This window comes from Microcaecilia unicolor, chromosome 6 (assembly GCF_901765095.1).
Source record: "Microcaecilia unicolor chromosome 6, aMicUni1.1, whole genome shotgun sequence".
Taxonomy (NCBI): domain Eukaryota; kingdom Metazoa; phylum Chordata; class Amphibia; order Gymnophiona; family Siphonopidae; genus Microcaecilia; species Microcaecilia unicolor.
Window position 1 is genome coordinate 251,725,188 of NC_044036.1, and position 25,553 is coordinate 251,750,740.

Sequence of the window (25,553 nt, forward strand, 5' to 3'; positions counted from 1 at the left end):
GCGAGGGGGGGGGGTTGCGCTACGGAGGGGGGAGGGTGCGTCGCGCTGCACCTGGGGGGGGTGCGCAGCGGCGACCCGCCCCGGGTGTCAGCTGCCCTCACAACGCCACTGCTTATAACAGAGTTAACATATATCTATGAAAACCATGTCCTTGAATCAAACTGTCCCGTGGATTTTATCACGTGCACCTCTACTATTGTATCATTCGTTACAATGGTTATCGCACATTCCCATATACTACTACTATTTATCATTTCTATAGCGCTACAAGGCATACGCAGTGCTGTAAACCATACACAAAAGACAGTCCCTGCTCAAAGAGCTTACAATCTAGATAAGACAGGTAAACAGACAGAACAATAAGGTTAAGGGAATAAAGAGGTGAGGATAAAAGGACAGGGCAAGTAAGTAGTGGTTAGGAGTCAAAAGCAGTGGTAAAGAGGTGAGCTTTAAGTTTGGGCTTGAAAACGGCCAAAGATGGGGCTAGACGTACAGGCTCGGGTAGTCCATTCCAGGTGTGAGGTGCAGCAAAACAAAAGGAACGGAGTCTGGAATTAGCAGTAGAGGAGAAGGGGACAGATAAGAGAGATTTATCTACTGAACGGAGTACCCGAAGGGGGGCGTAGGAAGAGACAAGAGTGGAGAGGTACTGGGGAGCAGCAGAGTGAATGCACTTACAGGTCAATAAGAGAAGTTTGAATTGAATGTGGAAACGGATAGGGAGCCAGTGATACCATCCTTCCTGGTTGTAACAGTTCCTCAACTCTGTTAATGAATCCATAGTTTTCAATTTATCATCTAAATGTTTGTCTTTGGCCCAAGCACAGGTATTAGAATACCTACTCAGTTTCATGATGCATTTATCATTCGGAGAGCATTGCAAAACTTTTTTCGCAAACTGCGACTACGCTTGCACTTTGGTGACGAGAGGTCTGATGCTTGGGTGGAGGGAGATTTGGCTACACAAACATTTCTACAGAAATACCATTTACCAGCGGCGTACCAAGGGCGGGGCGGTGTGGACCGGTAGATCAGGTTCTGAGTACATTTCAGCAGTGGGTGCTAAGTGATTTGTACATTATGGAACCTAAGAGGGCACGGGGGAACCTCACTAGAGAAAAAAATTAGCCATTCAAGGTTTGCAACAAGGTGACTCGATTGTGACTTTGCGGGCTGAGAAGGGGGCAGTGTAGTGGTGCAGAACAAGAGTGATTATCATCAGGAGGCTTTGAGACAATTGTTGGATGAAGTGTGCTATCAAAATTTACTGGAGGACCCCACTATTATGTATGAACAGCGGGTCTTGGCAATGTTTTCTGGGGCTGTTGAGTCAGGGGTTATCTCTGCAAAAGAATATAAGTATTTGTATAACCGATGTCCAAAAATGCCTATGATATATTTTGCCCCTAAAATCCATAAAACCCTACATCGCCCCCCTGGTCGCCCCATAGTTGCTAGTTGTGGTTCCCTTTTCGAGCCACTCTCGTAATTTTTAGACTTCCATCTACAGCCCTGCATGGTTCATATTGCCTCGTTTGTGCGTGACTCAGGGCATCTGTTACAGCTATTTAGCAGGTGGAGGTCGATTTACACAGGATGTCACGTTAGTCACCCTGGATGTGGTTTCGTTATTTACAAACATTCCACAGAGGGTAGCTGTGGATATGGTTAACCGGCTGGTGGATACACTGCTGTTGAGAGAGGGATTGGTTTTCTTGTTGAAGGAAATAGCCCAGTTGGTTATCTGTCATAATTTCTTCATGTTTGAGCACCAGTTCTTTCGTCAATGCAAAGGAGTTGCCACGGGGGCTACTGTTGCCCCTACGGTGGCATGCTTGTATATGTCGCAGTTCGAGGAGAGACGTGTATCCCTCAGTGTATTTTTCGAACGTTGTGGCATCATGATGGCATGATGATGTCCTTCTTATTTGGAAGGGAGATGCTGAGACTTTGAACCAATTTTTTGAATTTTTGAATTTAGGGATAAGAACATTAAATTTGAACATCAAGTTGGAGGACTCAGTATTAATTTTTTAGACATCAGTATTTCATGGATGCAGGGTCAGTTTGTTACCAGTGCATATCGAAAAAGTACCGATAGTAATGCAATCTGCATTACCACAGTCACCATCCACAGCGTTTGAAAGATAGTATCCCTGGAGGGCAGTTCCTACGGATTCATAGACTATGTAGCTCCCGTCATCAGTTCTGCATGCAAGCTTTTGATATGGCTGGTAGGTTTACGCATTGAGGTTATCCATCTACAGTAGTCCATAGGGCGATGAAAATGGCTATACACAAGTTGAGTTTTGGACGTTTTTAGCAAAGCATCCAATGTTGAACTTAAGATGTTGTATCAAAAATATCCCTCCACGTTCCTTCCGAGGGTCGGTCATTTCAGCAGGGATGGCTGTATCTCACTCAACTTGAGGACTACTTTTTTATATCCCACTAGTAAAAGAGGCCCGTTTCCAACAGAAAGGAAATGGGTGCTAGCAAGGTTCCAGGGCGCCCTCCCTACCTCCCTCCATCCTCCGAGCTCCAGGCTCCCTCCCCTCCCCGTTCCATGCCCCCTACCTGCCTCCCTCCCTCTGAGTTCCACGCCCCCCCTACCTGCCTCCCTCCCTCTTCTCTGAGTTCCAGGCACCCCTCCAAGTTCCAAGACCCACCCCTCCTCCTCCCCCTCCCCTCTCCCTCCCCCTCCTCTGCCGCCCCTCCCCCTTCTCCACCGCACCCCCGAGCGCACACGCGCCTGCAACTCCACGGGTATGCATCAGCTCTGTACCTGGTATTGCCGGCGCCAGGCGCTCAGTCTGATCCAGAAGTCCCCTGCCAAACTACAGCTGATGGTGCTGCTGGGATCCGCTATGCTGCTGCACGAACTTCCCAAAAGTGACTCCATGTCACTCCTGCTCAGCGCGTAGCCAATAAGCGCGCTATTCATTACAGTCCGCTCAAGACCTTCCACCAATGACAGCGGCGACATTCATTGTCATTTCTAACCAATCCCCTTCCAACTTTCCCCACCCCCTAAACGAGCATGTTGAACCCACACAGGCTGGTCTCAGCGCGCTCAGGTGGAAGCGGGTGGGAGGTCATCGCTCGCTCCCTCGCTGGATAAGGTGTTGAAATTGGCCCTGCTCTCTATTCAGGGGTCCGCCCTTGCTTGAGACGCGTCGCAGTTTCCCAGGCAAGACGGTGATGTCACCGGAAGGCTTCAGACATTACGAACCGGGCTTCAGCTTCCTGGCAGGCAGCTTCAGAACGTTGGAGGTGCAAATTATTATATAAGACAAGTCTGGACTGATCCTTGGAATATAATGGAAGGAAAAATTAGTCCTAACTTGCTCCTTTAGTCCCAAATAATCAGTCCAGAACTCGCTCTTCTCAATATGTTGTTGTTGATTGCCCGTTTTTCATCTTTCATAGGCACTGGGTAACAGTTTATTTAGGGTTGCATCTGTTCTTTGCTTCATTTTCCTTGTTAAAGTTGTTCCTTCATTGCTAAGGAGGCAGGAGTTCCAAAGTATTTCCTCTTGATTTACTACTTTGAATTCAAATATTGGCTGAGAGCAGATGCACAGTAGCCTTTAAGGCAGAGAGACCTGCCGTACTCTTTGTCTCCACTTGCTGATAGATGGGCATAACCCACAAGTCTGTACTGATCCTTTGGGACTAAAGGAAAGAAAATTAGCAGGTAAGGACTACTTTTTCGACAACAGGCACCTTGTTGCCCTCTCAACCTAGGCAACCTTCTATAAAATTATTGTCATTATATATACTAGGAGCAAGAATCATTACTGTCTTCCATTACTCAGGTAACCGGAGGGAGGAATAATTACTGCAAGGCAAAAATTGGGAGACACTGTTCAGGTTACTATCTGTGTTCATTTCTCTAAACATTGTTTTCTGTTTTTATATATTTAGGGAGAAATGGGTCCTCCGGGTGTGCCAGGCCCCAGAGGCCCCCAGGTACTTCTTCCCATTTACAGCTGCTTCTTTTATAATGTAATCTCACCTCAAGGACAGTGAGTGGGATATAGCAAGTTCTTACTCCCTTTAAATTTAACCCAAATCACATCCCACACATACTTCTGTAAACACCACATCTCTCCCTGCCTGAATATAATCAGTGTTGTTTGCCATGTTTCCTGCAGGGGCCTCAAGGTTTAGAGGGAAGACATGGTCCTAGAGGACCTAGAGGACCTCAGGTAACTCTTGTATTTTAAACACCTTCTCTACAAATGAAGAAATAGGGGTCAACTAACAAGGTGCAGATGATAATGAAGCAATAAGAAGGTTAATACTGTATGTCAGTGACTAGCTTTTGAGAATTATCTCCCTTCTTTAGGTCAGTGAAGGAAGGTGAGTTACACTGGGTTTAAATTTCCCAGGGTCAGCTAGGTCTTGGGCTGCCTGTATATGATATAGTCAGGGGTGGACTGACCATTGGGACAATAGGGCAATGCCTGAGGGCCCATGGCATTAGGGGTACTACTCTCCCCTACATTTCATCTAGTTTAATCATTTTTGATAGGTGGTGAGGGGCCCATGACCCTTAGTCCCAGGGGTCCAGATCACTGTCAGTCCACCCCTGGTTACAGTTCAAGAAGGAAAACAGAGAAAGGGATTGACAGGTGGCATAGACAGTGAAAACTTTACAATTCACTGTTCCTTTAGGGAAGGTGCAAGGATAATTCTCAGAAGCTAGCCACAGGTATGATTAAAATGTTTCACACCTGTTTATGGACTCTTTTCTAAAATGCAAGTAGCCCAACTTGGTAATCACTGTACTTTATAAATGAGCAGTGGCTCGCAGTAGCTCTTCACTATAATGAGTAGGCATCAGCTTTAGACCTGTGGCAACACAGGAGACAGGCACAAATGGGAAAACTTAGTGGTCAGAGTGGGTCTGTGTTATGGAACCCTGAATAACTTCTTGCAACTAGACATAGATATTCAAAGCTATTTAACCAGTCAGACACAGCCGCTAACCGGTTAAACAACCCCCCCCCCCCCCTAAAAAAATGAAAGCATCTTTTAATCTTCTGTCCACATAGGACTGTATCCTTCCTGTTGTTTCTTATTAGGCTTTTTTCAGAGCAGTTTTTTCCCATTCTTTTGGCCCTCCATCTCAATCACAAGTGGCCTTTGGGCAGTGGTACCGTATGACTACCCCACCTATAATCCCAACTAAACCTCTCCCCTATCCATCCATCACTGCAAATGTCCCAGGTCATTATCACAGCAGAATTAATCCTTTGGTGAGCCCTAGATAAGCACATTGGGACCACCATCATAGTACAAGTACATTTTAAAATTCTCATAAACAGAGTCCCATGTGGTTCAGAGGTAAATCTGCAGAGGAGTAAGCAGCAGGTAAGAAATGCTGTTCACTGACTCCTCTTACTGACTAGAAGACAGTACACACAGGTAGGGAGAATAGACAGACCTCTGTGGGCAGTTATGTCTCCCCCCCCCCCCCTTCTGCCAGCAGCTGACTTTCCAGAGCAAAACACTCTGTCTTAGGAGCCATTGAATTAACACATCAGAGAGGGCCCCTCCTAAACATTTGGACCCTGAGCATATGCTTAGTTTGTCTATGCCATAACCCTGTCCCACTTTTTATGCAACACCTACACTGTCTAGTCTCTGTATCACTCTTTGTGCAGGCTGAGACTCCTTCCCTCCCTGTCTCCCTCCCTTTTCCTCCTACCACCGTATCTAATAAGGTTTAGTGATTGGAAAAAGATCCTAATTTCTGATTATATTTGCTTATTTTTAGGGCTCCATTGGGATAGAAGGTTCGCCTGGTCCAAAAGGGAATATTGTAAGAATCCTTTTACAAACCTCTTTTACAGTGCTGTTCTTGTTTTTTGTAATCAGAGAATGGGATTCTGTGTTTTAATGGTGTTGCAGCCTTTTCTATTTCACTGATGGTCCCACACAGCTCTTGAGTACTTCATATAGTGCACCCGAAACATCAGAGCAGCTTCTCATAGTGTATGAAAAAGAACAAGAAGCAAACAATAGCGTCTATTCTTTTTTTCTATGTGATTGATACCTTGGATACATTTTTAGCCTATTTTCCAAATGAAAAGAAGGCTTCTAGAATCACATTTGGGCATGGGCGTAGACTGGGGGGGGGCGAGGGGGGCATTGCCCCCCCAAACGACGACGACCCGCAGCGGCAAACGGGCGGCCAGCAGTAGTAAAGGCAGCAAGCAGCAGACAGGCTGGACTCCGCTTCTCTGCCCTCTCTGCATCCCGCCTTCCTCTGATGTCATTTCCTTTCAGGCTGCTGGCCACCCGTTCGCCGCTTCAACTTCGGTACCAGGGGCTGTTGGTAGCGGCGCTGCAGCGATTACAACAGTCTTCCTCGGAGCCTCAGCCTTCCCTGCCACACGTCCCGCCTATGCGGAACAGGAAGTTGTACCAGAGGAGGCGGGACATGTAGCAGGGAAGTCCGAAGCAGACTGCTGTTATTGCTGGCTGGCTGCAGTGCCGCTACCGGCAGCGATCAATGCAAGTGAGTGAGGAGGAAGGAAAAGGGAGAGACGCTGGAACCGGGATTGGGGAGGAGGTGAGAAAAGGAGAAAAATGGAGGTACTGTTCAGCTGCACCTTTGGGAGGAGCGAGGTGATGGAACCATATGGGTAGGGGTGAATGGTGGCAGGAGGAGGATCTACAGGATGGAGGTAGAGAGGTGCAGGTCTGTTGTGCTGGATATATTTTTTTTTTTTTTGGGGGGGGGATGATGAACAGAGAAGAAGAGGTGATGGATTGGGGGGGGGGGAAGGGATTGTTAGATGTGGATTAGCTGGTAGGAGGAAAGAAGGGAGAGTGGATGGTAGGAGGAAGGGAAGAGAAAAGAGAGTGTCAGGGAGACAGAGAAGCGAGATTCTGGTCATTGAGGGAGCATAGAGACAGGGACACAAAGGGACAATGCTGGACAGAGAGGGGATAAGGGCATACAGGGACAATGCTGGGAGGGAAAAAGGGATATTGGAAGATGCAGGACATAGGATGGGTAAGAGGACAGGGGAGATGCTGGAAATGGGGCGTAAGAAAATTATGGGGGGGGTGCTAGACATTGTACGGGGATGGGGACAAAGAGGGGATATGCTGGACATAGGAGAAATAATGATATAATGGAGAAGCTGACATGGAAGGGAAGAGGACATGGAGGGATGCTGGATTGAAGTAAGGGAAGGAGGATATGCTGGACAGAAGAGGGTGAGAGAAAGAGAATATACTGGTCAGAGGAGTGAAAATAGGGAGAGAGGGTGCTGTATAGAAGGGAAGAAATAGAAAGAGAGGGTGCTGGAAGAGGGGAGAATTAGCAAAAAAAAAAAAACCCAGGAATAACAGGATGAAGATTGGGGTGAGGGACACATTGAGGGCAGATACTGAAACTCCAGGAAGGGTAGGGACAGGGCTACTGCATAAAGAAGGCACTGCATAAACAGAAGACACTTGGGACCAAAGCGAATAGAAAAACTAAATGATGAGACAACAAAGGTAGAAAAAAGTATTTTATTCAGAATTTATTAATTGGAATATGTCAGCTTTTGGAAATGTGCATCTGTGATATTTTGCATGTAAGTTTCAATTTTTCTGGTATTGCTGCATGCTGAGTCTGTCCTTGGAATTAGTGCTGTTATGGTTTAGTAAGAATATGAGTGTGTTTTTGCACAAGTTTGTGTATAGCGTTTTGCAGTGGAGAGATTGTGTGTTGGCCTTACTGAGGTGGCACCAAAACATCAGAAAGGTTGTAGAGCCCTAAATCATGACACACTACCTCTTGAAGGATCTACATATAGCCTATGCATTTCTAAGGTCAACACTGGCATGGTATGGGAAAGGGGGTGGGGAAATACTACAGGAGAGGAAGAGGAGGTGCTGGGTAAGGAGGAAAGAAGGAAGGGAGAAAGAGCCGGCTTGATATCTCATACATATTCATTATGGTTATTCCCAAAAAAAGCCAGCTCTTTTTCCCTTCCTTCCTCCCTATTAGCATATTCATTTGCATATGTTTATATGCAAATGAATATGCTAATATGCTCCGCCCCATCCTTTGCCCCCCCAAATGAAACAGTCAAACTACGCCTATGCATTTGGGGTCTTGTCTGCTCTGAATGTTTAGGATATGGTAGGGGTTGATGAGGATGCAAGCTGAGATTTTTTTTCACTTTCACTAATATTGTACACATACCCTGAGCTCTTACAGAAAAGGGGAATAAAAATGCAAAAAAAAATGTATAGATAATACATGTTCCAGAAATAAATTTATTATTAGTAGTAGTATAATTATTATTGGTGTTTGTGTAGTGTTATCAGGTGTAGGCAGTGCTTTACAGACACATGGAAATACAAAAAATAATGGTAGATAAAAACCATTATAGTATAGCCTATCCCCCCTACCCCATTCCCGAGCTTTCTTTCAGTTGAAAGAGGCCTGACTCCTGTGCATTTATACCATGGAGCCACCCCCCCCTTCTTGCTGCCGTGGCGCTGTCTCTCGTCTCCGCTTTTTAAAAATAGCTTCCGAGACTTCCACGGAAGTCTTGCGAGGCCACTGCTGGAAGTCTCAGCAGCCATTTTAAAAAAGCAGAGACAGCGAGAGAATAAGCGGCAGCGTGCAGGAAAGAGTAGGGATCCTTCCTGCTCCGAAGAAGCCACTAGACCACCAGGGTGCCTTAAGGTATGTGCCAGGAGGGCACCCAGGGACGATGGAGAGGTGAATGGATGGAGTTGGGATGATAAAACGTTGAAGCCATTTAGGTGATTATCTGTTTCCCCTTCCTCGCGCAGCTGTCATCGCCATACACCCAAAGCAAGCAAACCTATGAGCTGCTGCATCCACATTGTCATTCTTTATTGTTGATGGCATTTTTATTTAATCTCACTTATATTTTCATACATGCCGGTTTGTGCTGCATAGGGATGTACACAGAGGAAGTATAATAATGGAATAACTTTTCATAGGTAGAGTAGTAATTTGTTATAAATCGTAATCAGTGTGTCATTTGGAGGGGCTGGTTATAGGAACATCCTAGCACTGTTAAATTCGTGCAGAGAATTTTTTCTCCTGGTAAAAGGCCACTAAAACAGACATCATGTTATGAGAATCAGGTGCTCAACATTCTTATCTATTTACTTATTTATGAGATTTGTATTCCACATTAAACATGAATTAGGCTGAAATCTGGAAGCATTTAAAATCTTTTTTTTTCCTGTGCCTACATCAAAAGAAAAAGATGGCATGTGGTAACTTGCTCCTTTTGTTTTGTGGATTGCTGTGATATATTATAAAAATGCTCTTACCTTTGTTATTACTACTTTTTCACAGAGAGGTATTGAATAATTAGGGGGAAAGCTTCCTTCATGCAGAAGTTTGTCCAGCGTCAGTCTAAATTTGCCAACATTGTCCAGTTCAGCACACTATTAGCTGCCAAGTTCATACAAAGTTAATTATGTTCAGTAGAAAATAATCCTTTGCTTCAGGCTTCTTGCTATGTGAATATTCTATCACTGTTTCATTATTGCTGCCAGTATTACATATTAAGGGCATTTGCTTTAAACTTGTTTTAATTCATTTATCCAGTTCTTACATGCACATAGTTTTGCTTTTTAAACCCAAAGGTGAATCCGAAGGGTGGTTGAACAATTAGGTATAAACTATATTATTTGAACAAAAAATATAATGGAAGTTGAAGGAAGAAAGAAATCAGAGGAAAAAAAAAGAAAAGAAGGCAGTTCACTTTCTTTATAGTATATGAAATGAGAAGTGATTTCATAATATTGCTCCCTTTTTAGGACCTGTGAAATTCTGCTGTTCTCCTTCAGCTCCAGTCATACGCTTGATTCCCTTTACCTGTTTTTCCATGCATTGCTCTAGCTTAGCGTTTTCCTCTTCTGTGTGTGAGTGCAAGATCTTTCTAACCATGAGAATGGCTATGAATCCTACAAATCTGTAAATGTTTTAATAAAGCTGGTGGGGGCAAGGGCTGTTAGGAATTCCCCAAGGGAAGAAGGGCTTTGCTGTCTATCTGGAATTGTTACTTGCAAACTATCTCCCATAAAGCAAGAATTGCAATATTGAACAGATTTTCAGAGTGTTTCCTAAGTTGATACTGTTATATTAGGGGTTACTTTTGGGGTTCTCTGCTTGGGTGTGGGGGCTGAATGGGACTACTAGATGTAATCCTTTCAAAGATGACCTGGGATCATAAGAGTCCAGGCACCAGGTCATCTCAGGGTATGTTTAAGTTATGGGTAACGCAGGGTTGTGGGGGGGGGAGGGGTGATCTTGTGTGTAACTATTACATTTGAAAGGAAATCAGGGTAATGAGGGGGGAGGGTCTGGGAGTTTTCTCATAAAACAAAAATGGGATCATGGGTTATATAGCTTTTTGCTGTATGATGTCTTTGCTTATTATTATTTTGTTGTGCTTGATTGATGTCAGGTAATCAGCTAGATGTTTTTTGTCTAGACTTGTTGATTAGTTGTTCGATGTTGGATATGTTTGATCCTGAATAAAAATTGTTAAACAGTAATAAAGCTGTGGTAACTTAATTATTATTATTATTGTTCATTCTTGTTGGCAGGGTGAACCTGGTCCAGTAGGATCAGGAGGAGAGCGTGGACCAGAAGGCCCTGTGGTAAGTCGACATTTGCAAGCTGTTACTTTTTCAACATATCTCCACACACACCCCTCCCCTGCATGCTGCACTTTCATAGGATGTCTATTGAAGCACTCACTAGCAGTAAACAGGGCTAAGAAAGAAAAGAAGACATTTTCAGTGTACAGAAAAACCCTATTGCCCCTGTTCTTCATTGACTGTGTTTACAGATGATTCCTGGAATCCATGCACACTCATTGTAGGCAGTGCTGTTCAATGTTCTACTTCAGCCTCTGCTACTGGAGCAAAACAGAAAGCTTTAGAAATGTCCACAGACAAATATAATGTAACCCCGCAGGGTTAAATGTTGTTTTTTGTAGATACGTGGCTCCTTTAGGCTGGGCTGAACTGAGTTGGGTCAGCTTTGAGGATGTTGCGGTTGGAGGGTTGCAGTCCAGCAGCAGAGATGTCAGGCAGCAATGGTCCAGTGTAGGATTGGGGCAGCTGTGGAGACAGGGCTGGAAGGCTGCCACTGGTGCCACGGGGCTGGAAGGACAAATAGGATGAGAGCCACAGTGGTGGCAGCAGTGTAGGGCTGCATGAACATGACAGCTGTGATGTCCAGTTCTATGTGTATGTGCAGGTTTCCATGTATGTGCAGACGGCATGAGGGGCTTGCAGTGTTGGCCCTATTTAGGCTTCTGAGCATACGCAGAAGCACCGGGGTTTGGGCCTGAAAGCACTGGCCCGATTTGGAGAGCTGGGCCAGTGCAGGGAGGAAGAAGAAAGGCGAGGTTTGTTGAGACATGACTGGGGAGAGCTCCAGAGAGCCTCCCTGAAGATTTTGAAGGCAGATTTTGGTGCGGCCCAGGTCAGCTGGACACGCAAGTGGCATCGGGTGCCAGAGGAGGCAGTGACAGATGCCAGTGATTGCTGTCTCGTGGCAGAGCCGCGCAGGTGAAGGTGATTAGGATGCAAGCAACTCTGAGGAGTTTGCAGACCAAGGAGGTTCTGGCATGGTAAGAGGAGCAGAGGAAATTATTTGGGAGATGTTTTGGTTTAAAGTTTGGTCTGGGGTGTTAATAGAGAGGAAGTCTGAGGCAGCATGCAGCACGAGTTGTGTCCATGCTGATAGAATTCTCAGGAGAGTTCCAGATGGCTCATCTTGGCAGTTGGGTGGGTGATGCTGGCTGAAGAGGATGTGTGTTGGAGGTTGAGTGTGTGAAAGTTAACATTAAAGCTGGAATTTGATGACTTTATTAATAAATTTCAGGGCAGTGTTTCTGGAACAGTTAAACTGTGAAGCCCGCGGTTTTAACTGGCTTCAAGGTTCTGCGTGGGTGAAGGTTGTGTGAAAGCACCATTAAAAGGCTTTGCCTGTACTTTAAACTTTATCTTTAAAGGGTAAATGAAGAGGCAACTGACAATTTTAACTATTGTACTTTAAGTGTCAGATCAAGAGCTGCCAAAAAACAGCTTGAATAATTTGAGACTGCTTTGTTAATTAAGTATCAGTGTCTTTCAGGCAGATGTTCAGGAAGCAAATTCGGGTTCTAGAGGCCATTAGTGCTGGACTAGAGCCCACATTTGCTCCTGTGGAATGTTCAGATCCAGCGAGGTGCGTGAACAACGAGCTTGCCCACTTTGAACACTAATTGCATACAATGCATGCTAAACAGGGTCATCGCTATTCCTCCTCAATGCTCAGCGGACAGCATGCCAAATAAGGGCACTGTTCCTGCAGCAAACCCTATGCCAGCTAGGAACTGGTGTTAGGGTTTGCCAGGGCTTGTGGAGGAATGTAGAGATCCTTTTCAGCATCCATTTGCATGCTTCCAGGCCCCCACACCCTTAAACTTAAAAGGACCTGGAGGTCTGGTGGACCTCCAGACCCTCCACCCCTTCAAACAAAGAGCCTAGAGGTCTGGTGGACCCCAGACCCCTCATCCTCCCCAAGCACATGACCCCCACCCCACCACAAAAACATGGAACCCGGGTGGTCACGGTGTACCCTTGCCAGGCCTGCTCCCTGGAAGCTAACCCTGGTAGTCTACCGTTCCCCTCCAAGCCGCCCTCGAAGCCACCCGTACCTTCTAACGGGTTCCTAGGTTGAAACAGCAGAAGGGACTAATACTCCTTCCCTTCCTGCTGGTGCCACTTCAAAATGGTGGCACCCTGCTTACCTGTATGCACTAGGCAGGGCAGGGCGCCACCATTTGAGGCAGTGCCAGGAGGAGGGGGAGAGGAAGTGCTAGTTCCTCCTCATATTCAATTAGGAACCTGTTTAAAGGTACGAGGGAGCGTCGAGGGGGGCTTGTGGGGGTGAGGGAAGAATGCTAGACAAACACAGCTAGCTTTCTGGGGGGGGGGGGGGGAAGGCCTGGCAAGAGTCTCACTGCCACCTCCAGGGTTCATTGTTTTTGCGGTGGGGGATTTTATGTGTTTATGGTCAGAGGGGTCTAGGGGTCCTTGGACTTCCAAACCAACCTCCAGGCCCTTGTGTTTGGGGGAGGTGGGGTCGGGAGGTCCACTGGACCTCTAGGCCCCTTGTGTTGGAGGGGTCTGGACTACCAGGGCTTTAGGTTAGACAACTTGTCAAAACTCTTCTGCAGGAGGATTGTGGCCAGAGCACATGCCCAGGCACATCCTGCAGAAGTCCACTATGATCAATGCTAATAACACGCTTATATTGCATGTTATTAGCATTGAACATAAGGGTGTTCTTCCCCTCGCTGTTCCAGTGGTAATTTTACAGTACTGTTTTGGAACAATGCGGGGAACTGAACAAGGGGGCCTCTGAGAACAGAGAAAAATTTCAGAATCCTGACACTGGGAAAAATTAAACCCTAAGCCTCATGATTGATTAATGATACTGTAGTAGCTTGTGGTTTAATGCTGTACTTGCAAAAAGTTCTGCTGAAGTTTTCTTTTCATATTAGAAAATTAATACTGAATGACCTGAGACCCTGACAGTAACTACTGTCCATTTAAGAATATATATGGATTCTTAACTTGTATACTGTTCTTAATGTTGTTATTAAATAATTTAAAGGAGAATGAATGTGGAATAAAAGAAGTATTTTTTGTGAGAGGGTTCTAGCAGGGACATTATTATCTTTTCCTTTGACTAGATAGTTAGGGAAAGACAGGGAAGGTATCTATCATTAAAACTTGCCTAAGATAGTTCAGGGTTTTTTCCATTCAGTTTATAAAGCCAAGGAGTAGGAATCATTAGGAAGAATGAATTTCCAATGTAAAGAAAGGAGACGAAAGAAGGCATAAAAGAAAGAGGAAGACTGGTGAGATAAAGGACAAAGAATTGAACTGATATTAAAGGGAAAGAAGACAGAAGCAGTGCTGACTTACCTGTATCCTGGGAATCCGCTGTGCCACTGTCCTGGGAAGACAAGGACATCACATTTAAGTTATAGGATTTAGTTATAGGAAAAATTAATTTGTACTTATCTGATATGGTAATTGCTCTTTCTAGTTATGTACACTACACTGGATCCAGTTAGGACCTAAAGAACAAGATAAATTGTTATTTAAAAACAAAAATTTACCTCTCAGACACCCAGATGATTAGAAGCTCCACACTGTTCCAAACAGCGCTCAAAAAATAGCATCAGAAGAGCACGGGGCTATAACGCCCCTATGATCAGAGCAAATAGCATGCGAATTTAGACATGCTATTAGCACTCATTTGACAGGTCCGGGCTATCAGAAAACCAGACCTGTCAAATGCAGGAGATGGAAGTCTTTGGGACCCCTGGAACTCCGCCATTGCTTTGGCCCTGGTGGTCTAGTGCCACCCCAAGTCACCCCCCCCCCCCCAGACAGCAACATGGGGGCTTGAGGTCTGGCAGATCTCCGGTCCCTTCACCCCTCCCCCGACACAAGGGCATGGGGGGTCTGGAGATTTGGTGGATCTTTTTATCTCCCCTAACCTCCCTCTAACCCCCCCCAAAAAATTCAATAGTGGGCCACAAACCCAACCCACCAGCAGGAGAAGGGAAGGAGTACTAGTCCCTTCTGCTGTTTCAACAGGTGAGGATAGTGCTGGGCAGACTTATATGGTCTGTGCCTGTGCCAGAGCCGGTGGTTGGGAGGTGGGGCTGGTGGTTGTGAGGCGGGGATAGTGCGGGGCAGACTTATACGGTCTGAGCCCTGAAGAGCACAGGTACAAATCAAAGTAGGGTATACACAAAAAGCAGCAAATATGAGTTATCTTGTTGGGCAGACTGGATGGACCGTGCAGATCTTTTTCTGCTGTCATCTACTATGTTACTATGTTACTTCTCACCTGGTTGTCTAGCGGTCCCCTCTCCCCCATGTACCTCCATTATGGAGGACGGAGTAGCACACACCCTCCTCTTCCAGTGCCACACCTTCAAAATGGTGGTGCCCTGCCCAGTGCATCCAGGGATGCACTGGATGGGGCTTCCCTACCATAAAAGGGAGCTGAGGCTTTTCCCCTTTTCAAGAATTTTTAGATTGTACTTCATTTATATTAAGGTGTTGAAGTATTATTGCCAATTATTTTGAGAAGAGTTTATATTGTTTATAAGTAGTGCTCATTAAGGGTGCCACATATGTACATAAGTCACTATAGAATTGCCATGAAAGGGGTCGTTATTCAGCAGAACTTATCCAGGTTGGAGCAGCTCCCGCTCACTGAGTCATACCTGGATTTCCAACAGCACTTACCCAGTTAGGGCTGCTGAAAACCTGGTCAGATCAACTCGGCATTATCCAGACTGTGTCAGGTGGAGCCAGAGTTACCCTGTTAGCGGCAATATTCTGTTCACTATCCAGGTATCTGTCCAGAAATAATTAGGACAACAAGTTATATCTGGATATTTAGTGCTGATATCTGGGTATAAAAAACCCACAATAGCCAGCATTTAAAAAAAACACCAACTGCTGTGGGTTGAATGTTGACCTGAACATTTATTATTATTATTATTATTATTATTATTATTAATAATAATGTCTCTGTACATTATTTTCCAGTTCCATCAAAAACACGCTCATAGATCTAAAAATACACACATTGTGGGGCCATGTGCATATTTTCAGGTGGACTGAGGGAAGACAGTTCTCAGAGGACCAATATACAGGAATAAATTAGTACAGGGTAATCCATGTATGGAATTACCCCACTGTAGTATACAGGGAATTGTACTCTTGGGAAAGCAATAGGGAAATCAGAACTACAAATCCCTGCATGCCTTGGTGTAAGGCAAGGACTGTGCCAGGCAGATCAAGGGCCATCTGGCAAATCTGTTTACCCACGTAAATGACATGGCATGGAAATTTATCCATTTGAATATGGCTCGTCATCCAAACTTGACTCAAACATGCATTAGAGTCATAGGGGAGAATATTTAATGCAGGCTAAGCACCCAACCTGGCTGGCCAAGTTTTGCAGTTGAAATTATACTAAATCTAGGCAGTCAGATTTAGGCGTACTTTTTGTATGCTGTAGTCAGGTGACTAAGCTTCACCTCAGGCCCTCTGACTCAGGCAGTGGTTCTGGGGTCCCATACTGAAACAAGTAAAACTAGATGAATGAAATTAGCCACCAAGTCCAATCAGTTTTCAAAGGGGCTAATCTAGTCACCTAAGTCAAAGTCATGAAGTTGAAAATTGACTCTCAAGCACTTTGGAGACATGCATGCAGCCACCTCTGAGTAGATGACTGTGATAGCTTCTGAAAGGTATACAGGAGAAACAGCAGCAACATTAATAATCGCTCAGTAACACTAATGACTCATTTTGATATTAGAAATCCTCACTTTGTTAACTTATAGTGTTATACCTATTTAATTTCCTTTTATAGGGACTAATTGGATTACCGGGTTCAAATGGCCAACCTGGAGACTTGGTAAGCAAATTGTCCCATACTATTTGTGTTGCGCACTTGTTGAATGCCATCAAGCAGAGAGGAAAAGAAAGGTGCAAAGGACACTTGAGAATGGCAATTTTAGTGTAGTGAAGATGTGACTTGTTTGTGATATTGGTGAGATGTAATCCAAAACTAGGATTCAAGAATTTACCCTGCTCATCCTGTCATTGAATAGCATGAAAGTAAGACCAGACATGGAGAACATTAGCTGATCTCCACTGAAGTGTAGACTATTTCTTGGACCAATATTTATTTATTTTAAAACATTTATAACCCATCTATCAAACAAATCCTAAGCAGGAAACAACATGAGAAACAATTATTGAAATGTTCATTTCATGGATGTGTGGATACAGAAAGCAAAAAGCCAAGGTTATCTACGTCATAGTGGACAACTGTATTTAAGCTTCCTAAGGACTGACTGATGAATTTTTACAGGTCGCATGGGTTACAATGGCGCAAAAGGAGATCCTGGGCCTAAAGGAAACAAGGTAAGACTTAATCTCATAGCTAAGGCAATAAGAAATAATTTTTATTTCAGATGTCCTAATGTTTATAGTCCAAGAAGGCATCTTTTTTAATTGGGTTTTTACTGTTTTCCAAAGCAAAAATCATTTTATTACATTAAGATAGGCATTTTATTAAATAGAAACCCTGAAACAGCCTTGATAGCATGCTGGACCAGATGGTATTCATCCCAGAGTACTGATAGAATTGAAAAATGAACTGGCGGAACTATTGTTCGTAATATGTAATTTATCTTTAAAATCAAGTGCAGTACCGGAAGATTGGAGGGTAGTCCATGTAATTCCAATATTTAAAAAAGGTTCCAGAGGGGATCCGGGAAATTATAGACCAGTGAGCCAGACATCGGTGCCGGGCAAAATGGTAGAGACTATTATAAAGAACAAAATTACAGAGCATATTCAAAAGTATGGATTAATGACATGGATTTAATGAAGGGAAATCTTGCCTTACCAATCTATTACATTTCTTTGAAGGGGTGAACAAACATGTGGAAAAGGCGAGCCGGTTGATATTGTGTATCTACATTTTCAAAAGGCATGTGACAAAGTACCTCATGAAAGACTCCAGAAGTAATTGGAGAGTCATGGGAAAGGAGGTTGCATCCTATTGTGGATTAAAAACTGGTTAAAGAATAGAAAACAGAGAGTAGGGTTAAATGGTCAGTATTCTCAATGGAGAAGAGAAGCTAGCAGGGTTCCCCAGGGCTCTGTCCTGGGACCGCTGCTTTTTAACATATTTATAAATGATCTAGAGATGGGAGTAACTAGTGAAGTAATTAAATCTGCTGACTACAAAGTTGTTAAATCGCGAGAGGATTGTGAAAAATTACAAGAGGACCTTACGAGACAGGGAGACTGGGCGTCTAAATGGCAGATGGCGTTTAATGTGAGCAAGTGCAAAGTGATGCATGTGGGAAAGAGGAACCTGAACTATAGCTACGTAATGCAAGGTTCCATGTTAGGAGTCACCGACCAAGAAAGAGATCTTGGCATCATTGTTGATGATACATTGAAACCCTCTGCTCAGTGTGCTGCAGCAGCTAAGAAAGCAAATAGAATGTTAGGTGTTATTAGGAAAGGAACGGAAAACAAAAGTGAAGACGTTATAATGCCTTTGTATCGCTCCATGGTTCGACCGCACCTCGAATATTGTGTTCAATTCTGGTCACTGCATCTCAAAAAAGATATAGTGGAATTAGAAAAGGTACAGAGAAGGGCGATGAAAATGATAAAGGGATGGGACGACTTACCTATGAGGAAAGGCTGAAGCATCTAGGGCTCTTCAGCTTGGAGAAAAGATGGCTGAAGGGAGTATGATAGAGGTCTATAAGATAATGAGTGGAGTGGAACGGGTATATGTGAATCATTTGTTTACTCTTTCCAAAAATACTAGGACTAGGGGGCATGCGATGAAGCTACAAAGTAGTAAATTTAATACAAATCTGAGAAAATATTCTTCACTCAACGTGTAATTAAACTCTGGAATTCATTTCCAGAGAATGTGGTAAAGGCAGTTAGCCTATCGGGGTTTTAAAAAGATCTGGATGGCTTCTTAAAGGAAAAGTCCATAGACCATTATTAATTGACTTGGGGAAAATCCACTGCTATTTCTGGGATAAGCATCTTAAAATATATTGAACTTTTTCGGGATCTTGCCAGGTATTTGTGACCTGGATTGGCCACTGTTGGAAACAGGATGCTGGGCTTGATGGACCTTTGGTCTTTCCCAGTGTGGCAATACTTATGTACTTATGTAAATTCTAATAAACAAATTTACACCTGCTCCAAAAATAGTGTAAAGGTACACATATCTTTAGAATTCATACATATATTGCAACTCCATCTCTGCTTCTTCTAAACGATGCCCCCATGAATGTACATGTGGTCTGCATAAGCCACATACTTTTCATACACGTATAAGATCACGTGGAGGGGCATAATCGAAAGGAGCGCCCAGTTTTCCTGAGGACGTCCTCGCAGGATGTCCTGGCGAAGGGGCGGGTAAACCCGTATTATCGAAACAAGATGGGCGTCCATCTTTTGTTTTGATAATATGGTCGGGGACACCCAAATCGCAAAATTTAGGTCGACCTTAGAGATGGTCGTCCCCGATTTTCAGCGATAATGGAACCCAGGATGCCCATCTCAGAAACGACCAAATCCAAGCCATTTGGTAGTGGAAGAAGCCTGCATTCGTAGTTCACTGGTCCCCCTCACATGCCAAGACACCAACCGGGCACACTAGGGGGCACTACAATGGACTTCAGAAATTGCTCCCAGGTGCATAGCTCCCTTACCTTCAGTGCTGAGCCCCCCAAAACCCACTCCCCACAACTGTACACCACTACTAAAGCCCTTATGGATGAAGGGGGCACCTAGATGTGGGTACAGTGGGTTTCTGGTGGGCTTTGAAGGGCTCACATTTACCACCACAAGTATAACAGGTAGTGGGGGGGATGGGCCTGGGTCCGCCTGCCTGAAGTTCACTGCACCCACTAAAACTGCTCCAGGGACCTGCATACTGCTGTCATGGAGCTGGGTATGATATTTGAGGCTGGCATAGAGGCTGGAAAAAATAATTTTTAAAAATTTTTTTGAGGGTGGGAGGGGGTTAGTGACCACTGGGAGAGTAAGGGGAGGTCATCCCTGATTCCCTCCGTTGGCCATCTGGTCATTTAGGGCACATTTTTGTGGCATGGTCGTAAGAAAAAAAGGACCAGGTAGAGTCGTCCAAGTGTTTGTCGAGGACACCCATGTGTTAAGCATGCCCCAGTCCCGCCTTCGCTATGTTTTCGACATGCCCCCCATGAACTTTGGTCATCCCCGCAACGGAAAGCAGTTGAGGACGCCCAAAATCGGCTTTCGATTATGCCGATTTGGGCGACCCTGTGAGAAGGACGCCCATCTTGCAATTTGTGTTGAAAGATGGGTGCCCTTCTCTTTCGAAAATAAGCCTGACAGTGTTATAAAAGGGCCTTGCTCTGTGTAAAATTGAATTTACACATGGAAAAAGCATTTAAAAATTAGCCCCATGAGGACAATTTCCAAACCATTCACTGAACTGGATACACCCGGTGCACGTGTTAAAAAACGGCTATTTTTGAAAGGAGAATTATAGATATTCTTTTCCTTCTAATTACCACTTCAGTGTTTAATGAGCAACAGCAAGCACACTTGTATCCTTATGCATAGATGTATGCATATTTCTCTGCTGAAATGTACATATATACTTTTCAAAGTGTATGTCTAAACGCTAAACTCCAGCCAACTCTGCCCTGCTAACATCCACTTTAAAAACATTCATAAGACTGCTGCTGACATGTACTTGTATACGTGTATCTGGTGCCCTATTTTAGAAATGGCTCTAAATTAAGTTTTTAAATGTGGAAAGCGTTTCCAAAATTTCCTTCTAAATCATTAAGTGTTAGAATGTTATTTTTTATGAATTTAATGAGTTAACCCACTCTGTGCACCTCCAGTAGAAGGATGGGCTATAACATGTGAACAATAATTTCTGTGCCTCTGGGAAAGGAAGACATTCCCAGCCTGGTGTGGGCAACAATATTTGACTGCAGTAAGACGTGGACACTGGAGAGAGTGGTTTTCAAGGTCTTTGATGAACATTTATGGGTAGATTACTGTTTTGAGAGAAAGTGGAAACTTAAGACTTCATTGAATCTCTGTAGGAAAGGCTAAGAGGGATATCAGGTTTTGTAATTCATGCTGGTGACTGAGAAGAGTCTGTGGCTTTAAGACCCTAAGGATTTGATTTAATGGTGAGAACACCTGGAAGGGGTATACAATTCATTTACAAAACTAAAGGAACATATTTGATATTAACTGATGTCTCTGTATTGCATACACAGAGAGAGGGAGAGAGCCAGGCATACATATACACAAGCACCCAGATAGCTGCTGTTTGTTTTGTTCCCTCTAGTCTTTAATTATAAAACTCTCATCTTCATTTCTCCCCTGCCACTGGAGGATGAAGTCAAAATAGTATGTGTGGTTTATCCACAGCTCTAGCATGTTTTCAGTAACCCTTCTTGGGCTTCAGCTACAATTTGCCCTCATTGTTATGCACAGAAGAATATTGCCTTTGGGACTATAATTCCATCATCTGCACAGTACAAGTTATTTGGATTGGTGGTTGTGAAAAAACAGTGGGTTTTTGTAAGCCTGTAAACTGTATTAACTATTTCTTGAAGTATAGTTTTTCCAGTTTTGCCAGCAGGTGGTGCATGTTTTATGTTTAAAGCTGTTACAGAGAAATGACAGTTCCTTCTTTAGTTTAACACAAAGAGGAAGTAACCTGCAATGATGTGGCCAGCTACTTTTTAAAAATGTTTGTTCTGGGCTCCAGGGCCATCAAGGGGGGGGGGGGGGGGGGAGGGGGGCAAAATTCACCAGGCCTGGCATCCAAGGGGGGCCCAGTGCCGGGTTCTCTTTCTCCTGCTCCTGACGGGACCTTGTGATCACGTCCCGTCAGGAGCAGCAGAGGAAAACCTCTGGTGCCGGGCCCCTTCCAGCGCTGCTCTTTGCTCCGCCTCTACCGCCATGCCAAGCAGGTGCTGCTCTCTTTTGAAATCGAGCATGCACGATGAGAGAAAAAAGCAGGGGCAGGGCAGGCATGGATTGAAGAGCAACGCTGGATTCTTCTGCAGGCGAGGCCTCAGGATCCCCCGCCAGCCCCAAGGTACTTAAGTTGTAGCAGCGATCCTGGGGGGGGGGGGGGGGGCGGCAGTGGTGACGATCCTGGGGGGGGGGGGGGTGGGCGGTGGCCCTGCCCCAGCCCGGATCAGTCTCTCGGCTCTGCTTGGCTCCGATTGGCCCAGGAGCTCATATTCATTCTGGAAATACTGGAATATTTCTCCAGTCTCAGTTTGGAAGTAGAGACAGAAAGACCTGTTTACTGAGACCCTGTGAGCAGTTATATTCTGTAACCTGTGAGCAGCAATATTTCCTCTACTTACCAGGCACTATCCATGTAGTGATAAATGTTTAGATAGTTTTTATAATTGATCCTGTCTGGATTGAGTAAGAATCCTGGTGGTTTGTGTGTTGGGTCTGTGAGTGCTTTCTGGGAACTGTGGGACCACTGGGAGTGAGGCCCAGTAACCCAGAAATCACCGGGGATAACTTGAGAACGGGAGACTCGTCCAGAGGTGGTTGAGACCCAGTCGGTGGGAGGAGGGTGCTAGTGTAGAACGCATGTCCAGGTGTAGTTGGGCCTGAGCAATGCTGAGGGCAGACCCTCTAAGTGTGCCACAGGGATAATCCCAAGTGGGTGATAGGCATTCTGTGACAGTGGTCTTACATGCTTAGATGTTAATCAGTCAATAAGTTTTCAGTGGTGATCATAAGTGGGCCAGAGGCTCTCCTGCCAGCTTAAACCATACTGAATAGTGACTCTTAGATTTCATTCCTCGTTAGCTTAATATGGGAATGTTATCCTTCTATTCAAAAACCAAAAGGTAATCGATACAAGAGTCCCACGAGGACAATAGTGGTACACAAAAAAGCAGGGAACAGAGGAAGACTGGGCAAACCACAGGATCAATTACATTAAACATTTTTGCTGTGATATATATAAAAACAAGGCACAATAACATAAATCAATACTTGACACAGCACTGTGTTTCGGCACAAAACATGCCTGCCTCAGGAGTCTGATGATATGGGGTTAAGGATAAGATTGTACTTCTGGAGTGACTGATGCACTATACAAAAACACTTGTGGCAATACAAAGCCAAATACTGTGATAGAGTTCAAAAGTTTGGTAAACGTTGGTGCTAATCTCCTATGGACAGGAAAAAAATGATTTTTACCAGGTTTAGGGCACACAACAATTACAGAATGAGTAAGGCCCACTACTCTAGTACTCGCTGGAAATAAGCCTCCAAGGGCAGCAAGACCTGGTCTTGAAAAGAAGTTATAAAACTTGGCCATAAGCCATCAGGTCCCGGAGCCTTGATCAGGAAGACCTGTTCAGTGGCAGCCAGATATCAAACACTGAAATAGGCTCCCCCAAGAGCTGAACCCGCCTCCCCAAATTGGGGTAACTCAACAGACACTAAATAATCCTCAATAGCCTCCCAGGAACATCCCTGCTTTGATAAAATGATTGAAAATATTTGCTAAACGCAGTTAAAATACACTGATGGTTTGTGATGGTCTCCCCTCATACACTAAACTTTAAAAAAAGTTTGGGCCTTGCAATGGGTGGACGAAATGAGCCAATAGCCTACCTGTACGATTGCCATATCTATACTGCTTATGGCAGTAAAAATACAGGTAAGATCTTGTTGCTTTCTCATGGATTTTTGAATTCAGAGCTACCTTGTTAGCCTGCAAGTTTTCTCTAACTTCTTTTGTTCCCTGTTCTGAGCATTGAGCTTTACATGCCTCGATTTGATGCTCCATATATAAACAATTCCCTGGCAGCCTATTTCCATTTATGAGCTACTTAGGCTATTGTTTCCCCCTGCCAAGGCCGTTAGCAGTTTCCCAAAACAACACTTCATCATTCGTGCTCAGCATTGTCCTCAACATAATGTTTCCAAAAATTTCTTATAAGCAGGAAAGCACCAGCTGGGACCCCCTCCTCCCCCACCTGAAAACTGTGCCACGCTGCCTTATCGCATGGTCAGAAATGGTGGGTAGCCCTATAACATAATGAGAACCCAGTCAAACCACCTTGATGGTACAAACACATAATCAATACATGACATGAGTGGGGGTGAGCTCTGATTTTTTTTTTATTACATTTGTACCCCGCGCTTTCCCACTCATGGCAGGCTCAATGCGGCAGGCAATGGAGGGTTAAGTGACTTGCCCAGAAATCACATGAGTGAAATCCTTATCCAGTGGATGAAATTCCTTCCAAGCATCCACAAGGTCTAAAACCCTACAAAAGCGCTGCAGTCCATGAGCAGACCTAGAGTCCCCCAGAGGGGACCCAGCCTGGTCCATCTGAGGATCCATAAAAGTGTTAGTCTCCCAGATCCACCAGCGGCTTATGCAAATAGGGACTGCAGACTTTATTCAATGTCTGAAAAAAGGTTTGGTGCATATACATTGAGCAACACCAGCTCAGTGCCCTGAATATACAAATGTACAAGCTATCCTTTTGCACTGTACTGTTACAATTCAATTGAAATGTTATGGTGCATAAAGTGAGGACTAGACCCTGCCGCAGCTGATTCAAAATTTGGGCGCATGTCTTCCGTTGGTTCCTCAACTATATAAGTCTAGCTATCTTTGCTTATTTTAAAGTAAAATATAAAATATTTTTCCAAAAGAAATACAAAAGTATGAAGAGAAGTAAATAAATATAATCAAAGGAACTATAGAAGTCTATACAGACCAGTGAGGAGGCAAGTGAGCCAAGTGTTTGTCTGGCTCTTTGAAATGAGTCGCTGTTGAGGTCTGTGATTTTAAAGCCAGCTCTTATAGCAAAGTGTATGTTTTGTACAGTGGGAAGCTGGGCTTTTTTTTTTTTTCAGATTTAGCTCTTTTTTTGTAACGGCAAATATGATAAATCTAGCCCAGGGTCTTCAGGATGGGGATAGATGCTCAGGGGCGCAGGGGGGTGCCTCGGTGGATGTGTTGCACAGGTGCTATTATAACTTGCTATGGCCCTGGTGCCTCCCACACAGAATTTACACAGTGATAAAATCTAGATTTTGATGAGTGATTAGAAACTTTTTTGGTGCATATTCCCTTCTGTATAGGGTATATTTGCCAGCCTTGAGACCTTTGTATTGAATTTAATATTTAGTGGTATGTGTAGCTGCTATACATTTCCACTAGACAACCATCCCTCCCCTCAAATGAACTGCAGGTGTCCCAGATTCACCCACTAGAAGTCAGGTAACGCCTGTAGAGCATAATCAGTTTACTCAGCACTATATAGACATGAAGTTTAAAGAAAAAAAATACTCATGATCTAATGAAAAATAAATAAGATGTGGACAAACTGGGAGGAGTGGGCTTTGATCCTAGCAACTTGGGTTCAATTCCCACTGCTGCTCCTTGTGACCTTGGGCAAAGTCACTTAACCCTCCATTATCCAGGTACAAAAAACTTAGATTGTGAGCCCTCTAGGTACAGAGAAAGCACCGGCATATAATGTGTACAGTTCTGCGTACGTCTAATAGCACTATAGAAATGATTAGTAGTAGTACTTCCTCTGAATCACGGAGATGTCATTTTGCTTTCTTACAACATTGACATTACCACAGGTTAGGTTAAACTAGGATCCGTTTTTGCATGCATCTGAAGTAGGGAAATGGGTAGGCATCACTCAGACATGCTTCACTTCAGATGCACTATTTATACAGTGACTGCTTTAATTCATTTTGCACAAAAGTTTAGACAGATTGTGAAATATGTACAAGGGTGTGAAGTCTTTTCAGGATACCATATCTGCTCTCTATTTAGCACGCAGCTGCTCTGAGGTTTTTACCTCATCGTATCTAAGACCCCAGCA

At 44.3% G+C, this 25,553-nt stretch overlaps 2 protein-coding genes across 3 annotated transcripts in view; both read left to right on the forward strand.

The window, feature by feature from the left end:
- Positions 1–16,621, forward strand: part of LOC115472527 (collagen alpha-2(VIII) chain-like) — a 134,976-nt gene extending 118,355 nt beyond the window's left edge. The window contains exons 14-18 of the mRNA XM_030206820.1: positions 3,928–3,972; positions 4,158–4,211; positions 5,786–5,830; positions 10,612–10,665; positions 16,469–16,621. Coding sequence (XP_030062680.1) covers positions 3,928–3,972; positions 4,158–4,211; positions 5,786–5,830; positions 10,612–10,665; positions 16,469–16,621 — 351 coding nt within the window. The remainder of the gene's footprint in view (positions 1–3,927; positions 3,973–4,157; positions 4,212–5,785; positions 5,831–10,611; positions 10,666–16,468) is intronic.
- A 350-nt stretch (positions 16,622–16,971) lies between these two features.
- Positions 16,972–25,553, forward strand: part of LOC115472910 (collagen alpha-1(V) chain-like) — a 256,126-nt gene continuing 247,544 nt past the window's right edge. For both annotated transcript variants that reach the window (XM_030207418.1, XM_030207419.1), the window contains exon 1: positions 16,972–17,025. The gene's annotated coding sequence lies outside the window, so the exon portion shown is untranslated. The remainder of the gene's footprint in view (positions 17,026–25,553) is intronic.